Source organism: Ranitomeya imitator, chromosome 3 (genome assembly GCF_032444005.1).
Source record: "Ranitomeya imitator isolate aRanImi1 chromosome 3, aRanImi1.pri, whole genome shotgun sequence".
Taxonomy (NCBI): domain Eukaryota; kingdom Metazoa; phylum Chordata; class Amphibia; order Anura; family Dendrobatidae; genus Ranitomeya; species Ranitomeya imitator.
The window spans coordinates 420,507,851-420,525,983 of NC_091284.1; the positions used below are offsets into that span (position 1 = coordinate 420,507,851).

The following is an 18,133-nucleotide window of genomic DNA, read 5'->3' on the forward strand; positions in this document are numbered from 1 at the left end:
ATGGCTAAGAGTACATTTTTAAGGATGATCAGGTAAAAGGCTGTCTTCTGACATTTTAACTAATCCCTAGCCTGTGGTTTACTGCACATTGAGGATATTTGCTAGCAGGGGAGAGTGGCTTTTTCACATATGCAACCTGTCATTTTGAATTGGGCGTTTATTTGATGCCTACTAATGTGAAGTTATACAATGAAATGGATTCTGATTGCATGAAACTGACGGGAGGTTTCTTTTCTTCCTAATATACCTTTGCCAGCGCTCTAAAGAATCTTTAACCCACAGCAATTCACATAGACCTATCATGCCAAAACATGATTTTTTGCAAGATGTAACATCAACTTTGCTTATTTAAGCAGAAAAGTTAAAATTTGGTGACCTTTATTTGTCTTGTCACTCAGCAATAATTAGCAGTGTTTGTAACCCTTTGCCAATAGGGGTTTACAGACTTATGATATAGACAGGAGGATTTATTCTTACAGTATGTGGTAAGTTTAATGGAAGTTGAGATTTATCATTCTGTACATTGCCTTATCATCATAGTCTTTGAAAATGTATTACATTTAGATGGATATTATGTGCGCAACGTGTCAGTCTCTTTTATTTTGCTATGTAAACAGACTATAAGTGCAAGTGGAGATTCATATCCTACTCGAGCCCCCCAGATTCTAATTTACCCAGCCTATCTTCTTTTAGGATCAGAGTCACTGTTCCTTCTGAATCTTCATTGAGTACTATAAGGAGACTTAGAAATACCAGGAAACACATTTCAGAGTGGACTATTCTTTAAAATATGACTCCTTGACCAGCATGCTTCTTTGATAAAACTTAGCTAGAAGAAACTCATCAAATATAAGGAAGAATGTTCTTTCCCACTAGGTTTATAGATGTAAGAGCTGGATTTAATTTCTTTCTTTTATGTACAATGATAAATCTGAGATTTATCTGTAGTACACAAAAAAGATGCGTAACACATTTCATATCACAGTGAGTTATGCCAAATGACACACTGACTCTACCATAATAATAAAGGCCATTTACAGCACACAGTCGCAGCCAAAATGTTTTATTGCATCAATGCTTGTAAAATAAAGCAACTTTTTAACTAATGTTAATTAAAATGTCCTATTGGCCTGTTCCTACAGCTCCTGATTATTCTGTTTCATCAGCTCCTCTATCTATTTCTACAACTCCTCTGTTCGTCTGTTTCTACAGCTCCTCTATCATTTTGTTTCTACAGCTCCTCTATCATTTTGTTTCTGCAGCTCCTCTATTGGTTTGTTTCTGCAACTCCTCTATTGGTTTGTTTCTACAGCTCCTCTGTTCATCTGTTTCTACAGCTCCTTGATAATTCTGTTTCTGCAGCTCCTCTATTGGTTTGTTTCTGCAACTCCTCTATTGGTTTGTTTCTACAGCTCCTCTGTTTGTCTATTTCTACAGCTCCTCTATCATTCTGTTTCTGCAGCTCCTCTATTGGTCTGTTTCTGCAGCTCCTCTATTGGTTTGTTTCTGCAACTCCTCTATTGGTTTGTTTCTACAGCTCCTCTGTTTGTCTATTTCTACAGCTCCTCTATCATTCTGTTTCTGCAACTCCTCTATTGGTCTGTTTTGACAACTCATCTGTTTGTCTGTTTCTACAGCTCCTCTGTTCGTCTATTTCTACAGCTCCTTTATTGGTCTGTTTCTACAGCCCCTCTATTCATCTATTTCAACGGCTCCTCTATTGGTCTGTTTCTAGAGCCCCTCCATCATTCTGTTTCTGCAGCTCCTCTATTGGTATGTTTTTGCAGCTCCTCTATTAGTATGTTTATGTAGCTCCTCTATTGATCTGCTTCTGCACCACCTGTATTGGTCTGTTTCTACAGCTCATCTGTTCATCTATTTCTACAGCTCCTCGATTGGTCTGTTTCTACAGCTCCTCTGTTTGTCTATTTCTACATCTCTATCATTCTGTTTCTGCAGCTCCTCCTCTACTGGTCTGTTTCTACAGCTCCTCTATCAGTCTGTTTCTACAGTTCCTCTGTTCGTCTATTTCTACAGCTCCTTTATTGGTCTGTTTCTACAGCCCCTCTGTTCATCTATTTCTACGGCTCCTCTATTGGTCTGTTTCTAGAGCCCCTCCATCATTCTGTTTCTGCAGCTCCTCTATTGGTATGTTTCTGTAGCTCCTCTATTAGTATGTTTCTGTAGTTCTTCTATTGATCTGCTTCTGCACCACCTGTATTGGTCTGTTTCTACAGCTCCTCTGTTCATCTATTTCTACAGCTCCTCGATTGGTCTGTTTCTACAGCTCCTCTGTTTGTCTATTTCTACAGCTCTATCATTCTGTTTCTGCAGCTGCTCCTCTATTGGTCTGTTTCTGCAGCTCCTCTATTGGTCTGTTTCTACAGCTCCTCTATCATTCTGTTTCTGCAGCTCCTCTATTGGTCTGTTTCTGCAGTTCCTCTATTGGTCTGTTTCTACAGCTCCTCTATCATTCTGTTTCTGCAGCTCATCTATTGGTCTGTTTCTGCAGCTCCTCTATTGGTCTGTTTCTACAGCTCTTCTATTCTGTTTCTACAGCTCCTGTATCATTCTGTTTCTACAGCTTGTTTCATTCTGTAATTACAGTTCCTATGAAGATTATATGTTGTCATAGTCAGCAAACAAAAATCTGTATAGTCTGATCCTTCAGTCATGCTTACTTCCACTTGTCATCGGCTTTATGCTAACATTCATTTTGTAGGTTAGCAAGACAGAAGGGAGTATGAACATTAGACTATATAGAGATTATTTGTCTGTTAGTAATCAAGCACATAAATCTGTGTAGGAGGTTTAGAGACAAAACGATAGAACATTTTTATTTCTGACCTATTACAAAGAGCCTACATTTTACATTTTAGATGCAGTAGGATAATTAAAAAATAATTTCGAACTTGAACATATCTTTTACCTCTGCTTGCATGTCCGTTTGCCTCTTTGATATAGCTTGCCTTCTGGTATAGCGTTTGTGGTTTACTTGCTTTTAAAGAAATATACGTTTCTGGTATTTTACATTGTTCATTTATACTTTGTTCCATATGGAGGACCGGAATCATAACTAAATGCACCAGAATTCTAGCATAATTTGCTCCATAAAAAGGTCTTTCATGATATCCACTATATTTGTATTTTAGCTATTTTCTGAACTTTGTCCGACAAGCGGATGCAGTCTTGCTGGAAAGGAGCATGATCTAAAATGTGACACCGCCCATCAAAATTTTAGCTCAAATTTCCGGCATAAAATAATAGGTGGTGTAAATTTACAAGGTTTATCAAACAATATGAAAAACTGTGATAAATTTGGCACATTTTCTGATTGTCGTGACCACGTTTGCACTATTTAAGAATTATCATGTGCTCCATTGTCTCAGTTACACCATACCAACCAACTTATATTGTCTTTATATTACCTCCGCTGTAATTGAAGCCTTAGCAGTAATATTGGCCCGTGTGAAAGTACTAAGCTTGCAATCCGTATGTTCACAGTACAACTGTATTATAGACAGAGAATTTGAACTTAAATATATTTGCAATAACCTATTTCTGTAGCTCTTTCACTTATCCTTCATAGCTTATGATGGAAGCCAAGACTTAATGCAAGCCAAATACTAATAGATAGATTTTTTTTTTTCTTCAGGTTATGAAAACGTACTGCAAAATAAAAACCTATGAAGCAATGTATGTGTCTATTTGCAGACATTACATGTATGAGGCAGCTTATTCCGATGTATTGTCTTTTCATCTACTACATGTAGGCCTACCTGTCTTCATTTATATTGTGTCTTTAGTTATGTTGTGCTGATGTGAGACATCGGTACAGAATACTATATTTTTGCCTTTCACACAAGCAACGTGTTCAAGCTTTTGGAGTGTCTTTTTTTTTTTCCACCTTTCACTTTCGAGAACATGCACCATTCTGCCACATGCGTTTTCTGTGACTGAGGCAACTATTAAATCTACAGAATCAAATTCAATTTACTGTCTGGCTTGAAAGTTTGAATTTGTAAATTTGACAGTTTGTTTGAAAGGGCATAGGTACAGAAAATAAAATTTTGTACCCCAACCCACGTTGAAAATTACCTGTCAGAAATAGTTAGAAGTCTTCTGTATTTTTCCTGAAGCATGTCCCTTCAGCTGTCAGTTTAAAAAGGTTAACACTGTACAAAAGAGCAATCCACGAGAAAAAAAACAGAGTGAAAGCTTTCCGGCGCAACATTTCGCTCAAAAGCCCATAAAACTCTGTTTGCAGATTTCAAACTTTTACAATCAGGGATTTGTGATGTTTGTCAAAACGTGTTACCATGCCAAAGCGTACTGCTTGTGGAACTGGGGCATCCTGGCAATTTAGAGCCAGTTTACACTTGTTCGCATTTCTGGTATTGTCGTGGTATATTTGTTGCTTGTTCATCACAGAACTGATTTCTTATCACAGTCCAGCTCTATAAATGCATGTGGAAATGAGCCACATAGGTTATTATTATTATTATACACATACACTTATGTTCATTGTTTCACATAATAATGTCCACGGTGCATCTATAGTAGTTAGATGATAAATTATTATCCTAAGATCTTTCACATTGATTTTACAAGCAATAAATGTTGCGGTTTATGCAGTTGACCCATTTCCCTATTGTATTTATCTACTATATTGCGCTTTTATTTTATTGTTTATAACATTGGCACCAATTTTCTCAAATTTACTTTTCAAGACTGTATTATAAATAGATTTAGATGAGAGCATTGACTTAGAGTCTGGATTTTAAGCCTTAAACTATATGTAGAGAAATAAATACGTTTAATATTTGTTTTATTTAATTTAGTAGATTTCCATTTTAGAATAGATGTATTTAGTGGTCCTAGTCCTCTGCAGACCCCATGTGATCTACTTGTGTCTGCTCTTAATGATTTAGACTATACGCGTCTTACGTCATCTCTTATTTCTTGTATACATATAATATTGTAAAAAGATCAATTTGGCACTCCATGTATTATTGTGGCATAGTGTAAATCCATGTATTTAATTTCCTATATCTTACTCCATCTAATTGAACATTTCATTTGGTTTCCTTTATTTTTTCCACCTTTTTGCCTTTATTTCTTGTTTTCTTAAAAAAAAGTGGAATGGAAAACTGTTTGGATCTGATTTTAAAGACTATAAATGTATTGGTCACCTTAACTTTCGGACTAAAAGATATAGTAAACTTTTTTTGTTTTCGTGTTTTCTCATAGTAATATTCATTTATATGATTCTTTATTCACGCTGCAATGCAGTTCTGCACATCTCCAATTTATGGATTTTGTTGTTTGTTCTAAAAGAATCTAACCCGTTTGGAGTCTAGGATTAAGTTTCATGTGTTTCGCATTTTCTCTTTCTTGGCTCTTAAGTATTACCTTTAATTTAGATATTCTGAAATTGGAAACACAACTTGGACAATACTTTGTGCCACAGAATAGATAAAAGAAATCTCAGTTCTGTGTGTGACAAGTTCAGTTAGAAATGTGGCATGCTATGAAAGTAGAGTGTCAACATGTAGGACTGAATGGTTAAAAAAAAAGAAAAAAAACCCTTTTGCTTTAGATCTTGTGAGTGCTAATAGAAGTACATTACCGTCATGTTAAGTCTGCTTAGCTATTCCAAATAATATGAGTAACAGCCATAGAATTTTATTAATATTACATTCCTTGCAGCCAGGAAACATGCCAATATATACAAGCAGCCCATTTGGGATTTTGTGTGAAGTTTCTTTTGGGCATTTAACCCATTGTGTGCCTCGTGTATGTGAGGTAATGCAAATGACTAATTATTCTGAAAGAGAGGTGGGAGCTGTATTTGCAAAGCATACAAGCAGGGAAACATTGAGGTCTTTGACTCCTGATATATTTATTTTCTCTCTTACTATGATTTCTGTCTTTATCCTATTCATTGTAGGTTGAACTGAAAAGGAAATATAATGATCAATACTCCAAAACTAGAGGACTTCTACCTGGGAGCCAGTGGTATGAGATCCAAGCATACCGAGCCCTTAATCAAGCTTTGGGGAGGCAAGTTCTTTTACGTTGGCTTTTATCGTTTTATTAATACTCTTACTATTTTGCAACTAGTGTCATATGCATAGGTTGAAACAAGAACCAAGTCCATCAAGTTTAACCTTTCTCCACCAATTATACATTTTTATCACTAAATTACCGTATCTATAACCCACAATGTTGTGTGCACTGAGGAAATCTTCCATCTGATAGTCACCAATATTTTATTAAGTGACCTATGAAGAGAAAAGCAATAAAGTCCAGGTAAAAAGTGTTACTATATAATTAAATACATAATGAAAATGAATGTAAATGTGTCCACATTGCTGGTTAATATACAGTAAGATACTAGATTCCTCTATAGATTAGCTTAATTTAGTCTTTAACATGTGTTGAATATTTCTTTACTTCGACCCTATCTGCAGGTTATTATAATTCATGCTTAACATATCTACAAACCACAATGTGTCGTGACTGCATATTGTGCTATGTTGGAGTAATCCCGCTATTAATTGTCTTTGGCAGACATGGCTAATCAATTATTCAAACAAATTCTACTCTGTTAGTACATTGATTACGCTCACAGCATTGAATAAAAACCTAAAGGAAGTGCCATTGTAAGAAAACCATTTGTTGCTACATAAATGTTCATCCTATTTACTTGTTTCTGAGAGTTTAAATAGCTAAATGATATTATTATTATTTTGTCAGGAAGTTCTTAAAAGAATTATTCACCAACTATTTCTTTTATTATTAGTAATTAATTACATTTTACAGACCCTTTTTTCTGTGGAATTGCTCAGCATCCAGAGCATCGTCATACAAGATTGCACTGAGAAAATGACAGATTCCGACCTTTCATAGGAGTCATGTTTTCTGTTCTCTCAGGCTGAGACTTGCCGCGTTTAGAGTCTATATAATCAGTTATCATTTTAATGGATTACTTATTGTTCAGTTACATAATGATATATCGGCTAATTGTAAGCTAGTTTTCTATTATGGGCTTGCTCATTGTAAGTAGGCATCGTAAATTCACAGTCACTTGATATTCTGTAATTTGTATATAATGATAAATGCCTGTAAGTTATGATGCATAATGAGTCAAATCTGGCAGCTACACCCATCAGTGTTTGCAGCAGATGATATCCAGATTAACGAGCAGCAGTAAATAATTAATATTCAGTTTGTACATTTATGTATAATGCTGAGACTACCAAACTGCACTACTTCAATACAAATCGCTTCGGTTCAGTCTCCCCAGCATATATCGATTAAATGCGTTGTTCTGAACTATAACAAATAGCATATTGGATTTCTCATTGTGTGCTCGTCTGGCCTTGAGGAGCTCGAGTAACACAAACACAGCGCAACGCTCTCTGAAGTCTGCAAAATTAAAAAGAGCAAGAAAAAAACTAGCAGTTCAGCTTTATTCACCTTCCACTCGGTGGAACGTCACGGAAAGGCCATGCACAGGAAAAGAAAGTCACTAAAGACAAGTGACCTTTTACTTGAAGAGATCCTTCATCAAAATCTGATATCCGCTGACAGTGACACAAAGTGGTCAGATTTTAGGAGGAAAATGTCTACAAAGATTTATGGCAATAGGAGCAGAAAAGGCTTGAATCTGGCACTTTCCTGAAAATCTAGAAATGCTCTGCCATGCAGAAACGGCACGAGAAAGAAAAGTTTACTTTTTATATATATATAACGTAAGGTAATGAGGGGAAAAAAAGATACACAGAAATAATTCTTCTAAGGCAAAAAACAGTCATTCCCTTAATCTGGCACCTAATAATCCAGAAATACTGTTTCCACAGCATGTGATACTTCCAAAAAATTAGATTATTGAGCAAACTGAACCATTTCCTAGAATCAGTATAAAGTAATTATCTTATAATGAGTCTCTTTGCCGTTAGAAGTATTTTTTTATGTTTTGTTTCAATTCCTTAATCTGCAAAGTCTGATATGACACTAGGCATGCTGTGAATGCATTCAGTGACATCTGTCACCCATAGGTTCCCATTGTGAAGAATGGTCACTGCACAGTATACGTTTTAGAACTGGATAGTGTTGCAGAGAATAGTACTCTGCTCCTCCATATGTAACTGCATAGGCACATTTAGCGTCTGTCAGGAACTCCAGGACTATACCACCCAGCAATGCATTTGGGATTACAAGATGCAAATATCAATTTACGTATCTGCCCAAGGATGCCAATTCTAAGGGTCTGATTTATTTTTTCATAAGTTTATCCCATGAATGCAGAACTCTCATTTTGTGTGTGATGAGGATACACCTGCTTTACACAATCCTCCATTTTACTACATTGTCTCTTTTACATCCAGTTTCCCTGCAGAGCCTTGTATGCAGCTCAGTTTTTGTTCCTGCTATTTAGTATACATCTCAATTTAATATGGGAAATGTCTAGTTTCTACCACTTATCTGCCAGCTGTCAGTAAAGTTCTGCAATTTTTTTTTCCTCAGATGTATCAGACATAAAAACGATTGGGGTGCACTGATACTAGTTGATGACCGTTTCCGATGCAATCCAAAGTATATAACCGGTAAGTGAAGAATGACTATGTCTCTTTAGCTTCCAAGATGGTATCTGTCACGTTGACATCATTGCTAGAGTTGAGTCAAAAGATTGACAGGAAACCCTGGTCCAGTGGCCACCACTGTAGACCCTGTCCACTGGCCCATAACAGAGCAAACCTCCTCTGACCTTCCCAGCACCTCTTCTCAACTTGGGCTCTTGCTTGATGTCATGGGAGCCTGCTAATCAGAAGAGGTGCCAAAGATGTCACTTATAGTAGGAGGTTTGCAATGCTCTGATCCGCCATACTACAGACATACAGACCCCCAATTTATCAATACTTGCATTTTGTACCCTAGTCTTGATGAGGTATGTGCTAGAATAAGATGCTCCAAATTCTTTCAGAGGCACATGTATCTTACTTTGGGGCATACAGTTATATGAAAAAGTTTGGGCACCCCTATTAATCTTAAGCTTAATGTTTTATAAAAATTGTTTTTTTTTGCAACAGCTGTTTCAGTTTCATATATCTAATAACTGTTGGACACAGTAATGTTTCTGCCTTGAAATGAGGTTTATTGTACTAACAGAAAATGTGCAATCTGCATTCAAACAAAATTTCACAGGTGCATAAGTATGGGCACCCCACCAGAAAAGTGACATTAATATTTAGTAGATCCTCATTTTGCAAAAATAACAGCCTCTAGTCGCTTCCTGTAGCTTTTAATGAGTTCCTGGATCCTGGATGAAGGTATTTTTGACCATTCCTCTTTACAAAACAATTCCAGTTCAGTTAAGTTTGATGGTCGCTGAGCATGGACAGCCCTCTTCAAATGATCCCACAGATGTTCAATGATATTCAGGTCTGGGGACTGGGATGGCCACTCCAGAACAGTGTAATTGTTCCTCTGCATGAATGCCTGAGTAGATTTGAAGTAGATTTGGAGCGGTGTTTTGAATCATTGTCTTGCTGAAAGATCCAGCCCCTGCGTAACTTCAACTTTGTCACTGATTCATGAACATTATTGTCAAGAATCTGCTGATACTGAGAGGAATTCATGCGTCCCTCAACTTTAACAAGATTCCCGGTGCCGGCATTGGCCACACAGCCCCAAAGCATGATGGACCCTCCACCAAATTTTACTGTGGGTAGCAAGTGTTTTTCTTGGAATGCTGTGCTTTTTGGCCACTATGCATAACGCCTTTTTGTATGACCAAACAACTCAATCTTGGTTTCATGAGTCCACAGGACCTTCTTCCAAAAAGAAATTGGCTTCTCGAAATGTGCTTTTGCATACCTCAGCCGACTCTGTTTGTGACGTGCTTGCAGAAACGGCTTCTTTCGCATCACTCTCCCATACAGCTTCTCCTTGAGCAAAGTGCGTTGTATAGTTGACCGATGCACAGTGACACCATCTGCAGCAAGTTGATGCTGCAGCTCTCTGGAGGTGGTCTGAGGATTGTCCTTGACTGATCTCACCATTCTTCTTCTCTGCCTTTCTGATGTTTTTCTTGGCCTGCCACTTCTGGCCTTAACAAGAACTGTACCTGTGTTCTTCCATTTCCTTACTATGTTCCTCGCAGTGGAAATTGACAGGTTAAATCTCTGAGACAGCTTTTTGTATCCTTCCCCAGAACAACTATGTTGAATAATCTTTGTTTTCAGATCATTAGACAGTTGTTTTGAGGAGTCCATGATGCCACTCTTCAGAGGAGATTCAAACAGGAGAACAACTTGCAAGTGGCTACTTTAAGTAGCTTTTCTCATGATTGCATACACCTGGCTATGAAGTTCAAAGCTCAATGAGGTTAGAAAACCAAAAAAAGTGCTTTGGTAAGTCAGTAAAAAGTAGGTAGGAGTATTTAAAACAAGAAAATGATAAGGGTGCCCATACTTATGCACCTGTCAGACTTTGTGTGAATGCAGATTGCACATTTTCGGTTAGTACAATAAACCTCATTTCAAGGCAGAAACATTACTGTGTCCAACAGTTATTAGATATATGAAACTGAAATAGCTGTTGCAAAAAAAAACAATTTTTGTAAAACATTAAGCTTAAGATTAATAGGGGTGCCCAAACTTTTACATATAACAGTATTTCAACTGTTGCACGCCCCTCCAGAAGTGTACTCCACTAAGGGGCTAGAGTCCATTTTCATCATAATTTATACCGATTTTTGTGGTGTAAAATCATGGTTAATTTTTATTGGATGCATTAAGCCACATCCTGTCTCGCCCAAGCTTCAACCATTTTGGAAAAAGTAGATCGAGCTGGCCAGGAACTGCATAAAATTGCCAAAAGCCACAACATTTTTGCACTTTGAGTTACGCAAAACATTTTGTGACATATCAAGAAATTTTACATAAGAACACTGACAAAAACTTATTGATGGCTAAAAGACACAATCAGACATTTAGAGGTCTGTCTTACATGACTTGAGCAGTCACAATGGATCCTGTTCTGGTTTCAAGTTATTAAAGTATAATTGAGCTAAAAGAAGAGAGGGAAATAAATATTTCACCTTCTACCAGCAACAAATGTGAACATTTCTGTCTAAAATCCATATCTTTAGCTGATGATATTTTGAACACTCCAGATATTGAGTAGTCAGACATTACACATTCATTTGAATTGGATCTAATGTCTTTTATTGGAACTTAGGCTACTTTCACACTAGCGTTGGGCTCGGCCCGTCGCAGTGCGTCGGGCCGAGGTTACCGACGCTAGCGTTGTTTGCGCCGCACAACGGGTGCAGCGGATGCAGATTTTCATCGCATCCGCTGCCCCATTGTGAGGTGGGGGAGGAGTTCCGGCCGCGCATGCGCGGTCGGAAAAAGCAGTCCGTCGGCAGCAAAAAACGTTACATGTAGCGTTTTTTGCTCCCGGCGGTCCGCTACAACACGGCGCAACCGTCGCACGATGGTTGCGCCGTGTGGCAAAGCGTCGCAATGCGTCGCTAATGTTAATCTATGGGGCAAAAACGCATCCTGCAAACAACTTTGCAGGATGCGTTTTTTGCCATAAACGACGCATTGCGACGTCTGGCAAAAAACGCCAGTGTGAAAGTAGCCTTACCTTTTTATGCAGTTTGTGAACATTAGATATAGGTCTTACATGCTTTTTCTTTAAATACAAGAATTTGTAGACAGTGAACTGCAGACGCTGCTATTTAAAGGGACTCTGTCACCTGAATTTGGCGGGACTGGTTTTGGGTCATATGGGCGGAGTTTTCTGGTGTTTGATTCACCCTTTCCTTACCCGCTGGCTGCATGCTGGGTGCAATATTGGATTGAAGCTCATTCTCTGTCCTCCATAGTACACGCCTGCGCAAAACAATCTTGCCTTGTGCAGGCGTGTACTATGGAGGACAGAGAGTGAACTTCAATCCAATATTGCAGCCAGCATGCAGCCAGTGGGTAAGGAAAGGGTGAATCAAACACCAGAAAACTCCGCCCATATGACCCAAAACCAGTCCCGCCAAATTCAGGTGACAGGTTCCCTTTAATATTTCACTTTGTGTTTATGTCTTGAAGAATGCATTAATTTAGTTTATTCTGCAGCCAGTAATGACCACAGGGAAAAACCCTTTATTGTGTTGAACAGGTCACATCTTGTAATTGATTTTGTTTTAAGTTTCTCAGCTAAACCCTTTAGATGTCTAATTTATTAAGGCAGCACTGCTTTGCAAATCCCTAAATCCTCAGCCAGTGCAGCCAAAAAATAGTCGCAAGTGGACAAGTAATGAAATGGAAACAATAATAAAAGACCTTAAAATGGGGATGTTACACTTCCAGAGTGTAGCCAGTAGGGGGAGCTCAGATTCCATTCTACATTTAAAAGATCTATCAGCTAAGCAGGATTGTACTCCATTCAGCATCATGTGTCATGCTAGGGCATACCTGTTACTTAAGGTCTGGAATATGTTCTGGGACCGGGGATGTAGCTTAACATTGGCAATACAGACAGCAATAGATGTACTTATATACACGGCAAGTATGTGGATACTTAATTTTAAGTATACTTTATATAGCACTGCAATTATACACAGCCATATTTTGTTCTAATTACTTCTGCATTGCCGTAAAATCATAGTACAAATGCTTGTAAATAATCATTGAACACTGATATTAATAATACACTCAATATATGATGATGTAATAGTGAAAAATAAAGAACTGATTCATTAAAAGAACTCAAGGTTTACTGATGGCAATGTTTGATTAAATATAGTGATGTCTTGTCACCTCTGACAAATGGTTGAGTATCTTTAAAGCAGCTCTGTCACCCAATTTTCCAATGGTACTTTCTTAAATAGACCTCTTACACTTGATGAGGCTGGTGTACTTACTTTAAAAATCCATGTCAGGATTTCAGTATAATCCTTTGTGAAAGTTTTCCTGCCTTCCAAGACTCCTCAACTTGAGGATTTATACAGCCATTTTGACATGGATTTTCAGAGCAAGTACACCTGCCTCATCAGGCCTAATAGATGTATTCAATAATGTGTACAGTTTGCATTGTTAAATTACAGTGTAATAGAAATCCCTAAACTCAGAGCTTTTACCATACTGTATAGTGAAGTGCTGTAATGCCAGAGCTCAGTACTGTAATATCTCGCAGGGAATGGGTAGGAATTTTATTTTCTACCAAGTGTATCCAAAGCAATTTAATACAATCCAGATCCAAGTGACTCCGGTCTGACATCTTCTCACCTGATACTGTTCTGCCCATGGGAGAACACCATGCACTGTCATCCCTCCAGCTGTAACTACACGAATGCTGCCCCACTCCCTTTAATAGAGGTGTAGGGGCATTTTAAGGAATGGGATGTTAGAAGGGGATGAACAGATGTTCAAGTGAAGCCTTCTGGGACTTCTCGTCAAGTACTCCCGTCTAGAGAGAGATTTACATGTCCCTTCTACTAATAGTTAATTTCTGTAATGAGCTAAAGGCCAACAATGATTGCTTGCTATTAACGCAGACAAAATCTTGAATTATGTTGGAATGAAATGAAAGATTTCTATATAATCTGTTTTGCAGGACTGTCAAAATGGGTGCGGCAGCTGGTCCAGCATCATTCTACTTTTAACAGCGCCTTGGAGTCTTTGTTGGCTTTTTCTACAAACCAGCAACAACCGGTGCAGATACCAAGTGTGGTCAGTGCTGACCCGTGTCGTCAGGAAACTTCTCCCACCAACAAGGATAGCTTTATCAGTTCGTCATTGCTGGACATATCTATCCACCCCACTGACAGTGTTTTACATCAAACGGAACAGATCCTTTGTACACCAACCCGTGCCCCTCAACCATCTGTAATCACAATTGCCTCTAGTTCTGACCATTCGGGATCTGATGAAGATGCAAAAGGCAAAAATAAAGGTTTGTATTTGGACCATATTGTATTAGCATTCAGTGACTTGGAGCAAAGCACGGCCTTCTTAAAGGAAATCTGTCAGCAGGTTTTTGCTATGTAATATGATTGCAGCATAATGTAGGGACCGATATCCCGATTCCAGTCATGTGTCACTTACTCGGCTACGTGTTGCCGTTTCAATAAAATCAGTGTTTTATCAGCAAGAGACTATTACTGCAGAACTATGTGTCTCATGCCTGCTATTCACTTGCTCTGTGTAATGCTGCCTCCACTGCTTGTTAGCAGTTTTCTGCCTATGCACAGTGTACACAGCAATGTCTCAATCAGTAGTAGGGGAGGGATTATACAGGGCCCAATAATCAGAGCACTGTTAGATCTGTAGTAGAGAAAATCAAAATGACAGACCAACGAGCGAAACACTGCTGGAATCAGGGTCTCAGCCCCTACATTATGCAGCTCTCAGATTACATATAAAAAAAACTGCTGAAAGATTCCCTTTAACAGGGGAATCTAATGGGTGTATTTCCACAAGACCCTTTTTTTTTTTTTTTGCATAAAACAGTTTGTTTTTATTGCCATGAGAAGTTCATTCTGGTGGTTTTCACCTGAAACCTCATGTTGCTACTGTCAATTAGGCAGCACATCTCTTAGTAAGTCGTTGTATGTGCATGACCATACTTTTATATGCTATCTGTTATGACTATTTTTCTATTTTGTTTTTCACTAGGAGACTTTGCAGTTTTTAGACCCCAGAGATCTAAATTTGCAAATTCTAGAGGCCGAAAAACAAATCCAACTCAAAAACAAGTGATGGAGAAATCTGAGAAGGAAAAGCGTCACCTCTCAAAGCAGAAGTCGTCTTTCTATTCTTTCTTCATCAGCAGTCCCCTCACCTCAACTCCTCTCCCCTCTTCTACAAGGAGAGACCCCTACCAGATCACCAATCTCGAGACTACGAATGACTGTGAAGAACTTCAAGGAAGGTGTCCAGCCCTTCCTGACAAACTCACTTTGGACAGATCTGCTCCTACCGGTAATGGAGAATGTGTTGAGAATGTCTGCAATGTCATTCCTCTGTTTCGTGACAACACAATTGATCGTAATACAGCCTTAGAAAAAGCTGAAAGCTCTGTTATCGAAATAACTGGGGAAGACGACGAGGATGTCACTATCCATTTTACACCTGAGCTTTTTGACAGTGAGATTGAGAGGCACAGTCCTGATGTGAAGGAGCAAGATAACATTATGCTACTGCTGTCCGATGATGATTGCATCGCGCATAAAGACAACACTGATGGTAATGGCAGGGGGACCGAAAATGATTTCAACACTTGTAATTTTAACACGACCGTAAACCAACTGGTTACGCTACCAAGTGACCGTTCTTCTGTCGATGCACAAAGTGGTCTTGAGATGTTCCCTGATGAACAGGTGGAGACAAAAAGGAGGAACAGACTTTCCAGGTCCAAAAAATCAAATCATTGATTTTCAGTGATTGCAGTGCCATGAGAAAAGCCACCTTTTTAGGGTCACAAAATGGCTAAGGCTTTGAATGCCCCAAATTTTTGAAATTGGTATTTGATATGTTGTGAGGTATGTAGGAGATCTTTCTGGTGTCCAGTTCTGGCAGGTTCCCTTTAACATTCCTGAAATCACAATAAAGACACCACTGCAGGTAATAGTTAGATAATGTATTATAGGCCGGCCATGATGGTAAACTATTTCATTACACTATATACCTTATAGCCAGCAGACAGATGATGATGGATTTTTATACATAGGGATACTGATTCAGAGGGGTATTGCAACATCAATAGACAGTTGTTAATATGTTTGAATAATCATCGTCTGAATTCATATTTTATCTTTATGTAAATTTAACTTTGCTTTCATTTTTTCATTATTATAACTTTAGAATTCAGAAGAATTTGTGACTTTTTTCTAAACTAATTTTCATTAAAAAAAAAATATGAAACATAAAAAGTGCTTTTATTTAGTTCAATACCAGAATACAAGTTAGTAGATATGATTTGATGTCAACATAATACTTTAATGTGGATATTGTCATAACTTGACATACATTTCCCTGGTAACATTGTAGAATCCTGCATAAATATACATTCCCTTTCAACTCCTTTTTCTACAAAAAGAACTCCCACCAGATAGAAGAGTTCCTTCAAATTTTTGTAATAATTGGACGCTGGTCTCCATAGAGAATTTAGCTTTGCCTGGAAATTGTCACAATCTGTGCCATTTTTCTGGAGAAATAATTTTTAATGAAATTTTATCTCACTGTATCCTGGACACACCGTGAAGGTTTTGTAGAGTGAAAACCATCACTTTCGGTTAGTCAAGACATTTTGGGGACCATGTAATCCCCGGTGATCCAACACCGTGAAAGGTTTAATATTAAGGCAAAGTTCACACTTAACGTTTTGCAGCGGTTTTTTAATGCTTTTTTTCATGCAAATTTTGAGCTGTTTTTTACAGTACCTGCATAGTCTGAGATTTCAGAAATCTCATGTACACACGTTAGTTTTTTTGTCATCAGTATTTTGTGCTTTGCATGTTTTTTTGCAAATGTGACTTCTTTCAGCATTTTTTCAGGGTTTTCACCCATTGAAACCAAACCTGATTCTATAGAATAGGACTTTTTTTCAACACTAAACTTTATCAGCATGCATAAGAGACAAATCTAGCATGCAAAAAATGCAAGGAAAATCTGTTTTTTTTTTCTGCTGCTTCTTTCCTGCCAAGAGATCATGAAAAAACACCTACTGTGAACTTACCCTTAGATTCCTGGTGATCTATGGCAGTGAAAAGGTTAACATCAACATCCATGTTGATTTCAAATAATCATGATGGTCATTTTTGGATAACTAGTGGTCCAGAGCAGGAAATGGAGTACTATTTCTAACAGTGCAGAGCTGAGCAACGGTGGGTACAGAATACACCCAATGTTGCATTGCTCAGATACTGTATTCTTTACCTACCCCTGCTCAGGAAAAGTCTGCCACGAAGGTGACACATTGCTGGCGTCTGAGTCGAAGTGGAGGTCTCTGCCCGTTACTGATCCAGACACGGTTCTCATCCATCTTGTCCCTCAAGAATCACTCTCATCTCAACAGTCCATAAAACCTTTGAAAAATCTGTCTTCAGATATTTCTTGTCCCAATCTTGACATTTCAACTTGTGTCTTATTCAGCAGTGATCAGGTTTAAGTCTTACTTACCTCGGCCATGTCTCTGAGCATTGAACACCTTGTACTTCTGCGCAGTCCAGGGAGGCTGCAGTTCAGGAATATGACAGCACTGGAGGATAATGGGTTCCTGGTACCTTCGCATTTGATTCTTCTCAAATCTTTGGCAGTTAATATGTATTTTTTTCTCAACACATTTTTTGCAACCCTGTTGACTATTTCTAACAAAACTTTTGATGGTTCTGTGATGACTCCCTAATATCTTTTAACTCAATTAGATTTTTCAAAGCCAGTTAAATCTCTTTTTTGTCCTGGGGAAAACAAGCTGCCCAACAATTCTGCACACCTTGATAAAGGGTATTGTATCCTTAGGTCATACCTTTCCTCATTACACAAATACGCTTCACCAGATGTGCTTCAACCAATAATAATTTAAAATATGCATAAAAATGATATGGTCAAAATACTTGCCCAGTGTAGGTCAGAATTTCCAGCCGCATCACGTCCTTGTAGTTCACTGCGCATTGTAAGTTTAAGGTGCACGTCACATCATTGTGATCTTATGATGCGTCTGGACACAACTAAAAGTCCTAGCCAATAGTGAAGAGGCCAGAGAATGCTGCACACCACGGCGGAAAGAGGAGGACCAGATGGCAAGTAGTTGGGTGGCTGGGTAGATGAGTTATGAGATATTAGATTTTTTTGTTTTTAACAACTTGCGTTCATAAGTACGAGTACTGCGTAAGTCAGATGTTTCGTAAATCGTGGTCCACCTGTACTGTGATCATTTAAAGCATACACTTATAAATAAACCTTTTGTACAAAACATAATGTAGTCAAACTTTGTATCATCTAATGATCAGGGACTAATAGTCCAGTGAATAGAATGAGGACTTCTAGTTATTTCAACGAAATTAACTTCATTTTGGTATCAAATTAGGTTAATTATCGATGATTCTAGAAAAATTTTGAAA

At 38.1% G+C, this 18,133-nt stretch overlaps 1 protein-coding gene across 3 annotated transcripts in view; it reads left to right on the forward strand.

Annotated features, from left to right (window-relative positions):
- The window catches only part of BRIP1 (BRCA1 interacting DNA helicase 1), a 567,171-nt gene extending 551,253 nt beyond the window's left edge, over positions 1 to 15,918 (forward strand). For all 3 annotated transcript variants that reach the window (XM_069757210.1, XM_069757211.1, XM_069757212.1), the window contains 4 exons: positions 5,951 to 6,063; positions 8,533 to 8,612; positions 13,627 to 13,965; positions 14,688 to 15,918. In XM_069757210.1, the coding sequence (XP_069613311.1) occupies positions 5,951 to 6,063; positions 8,533 to 8,612; positions 13,627 to 13,965; positions 14,688 to 15,445 (1,290 nt within the window). In that variant the 3' untranslated portion in view covers positions 15,446 to 15,918. The remainder of the gene's footprint in view (positions 1 to 5,950; positions 6,064 to 8,532; positions 8,613 to 13,626; positions 13,966 to 14,687) is intronic.
- Positions 15,919 to 18,133: the final 2,215 nt, after the last annotated feature.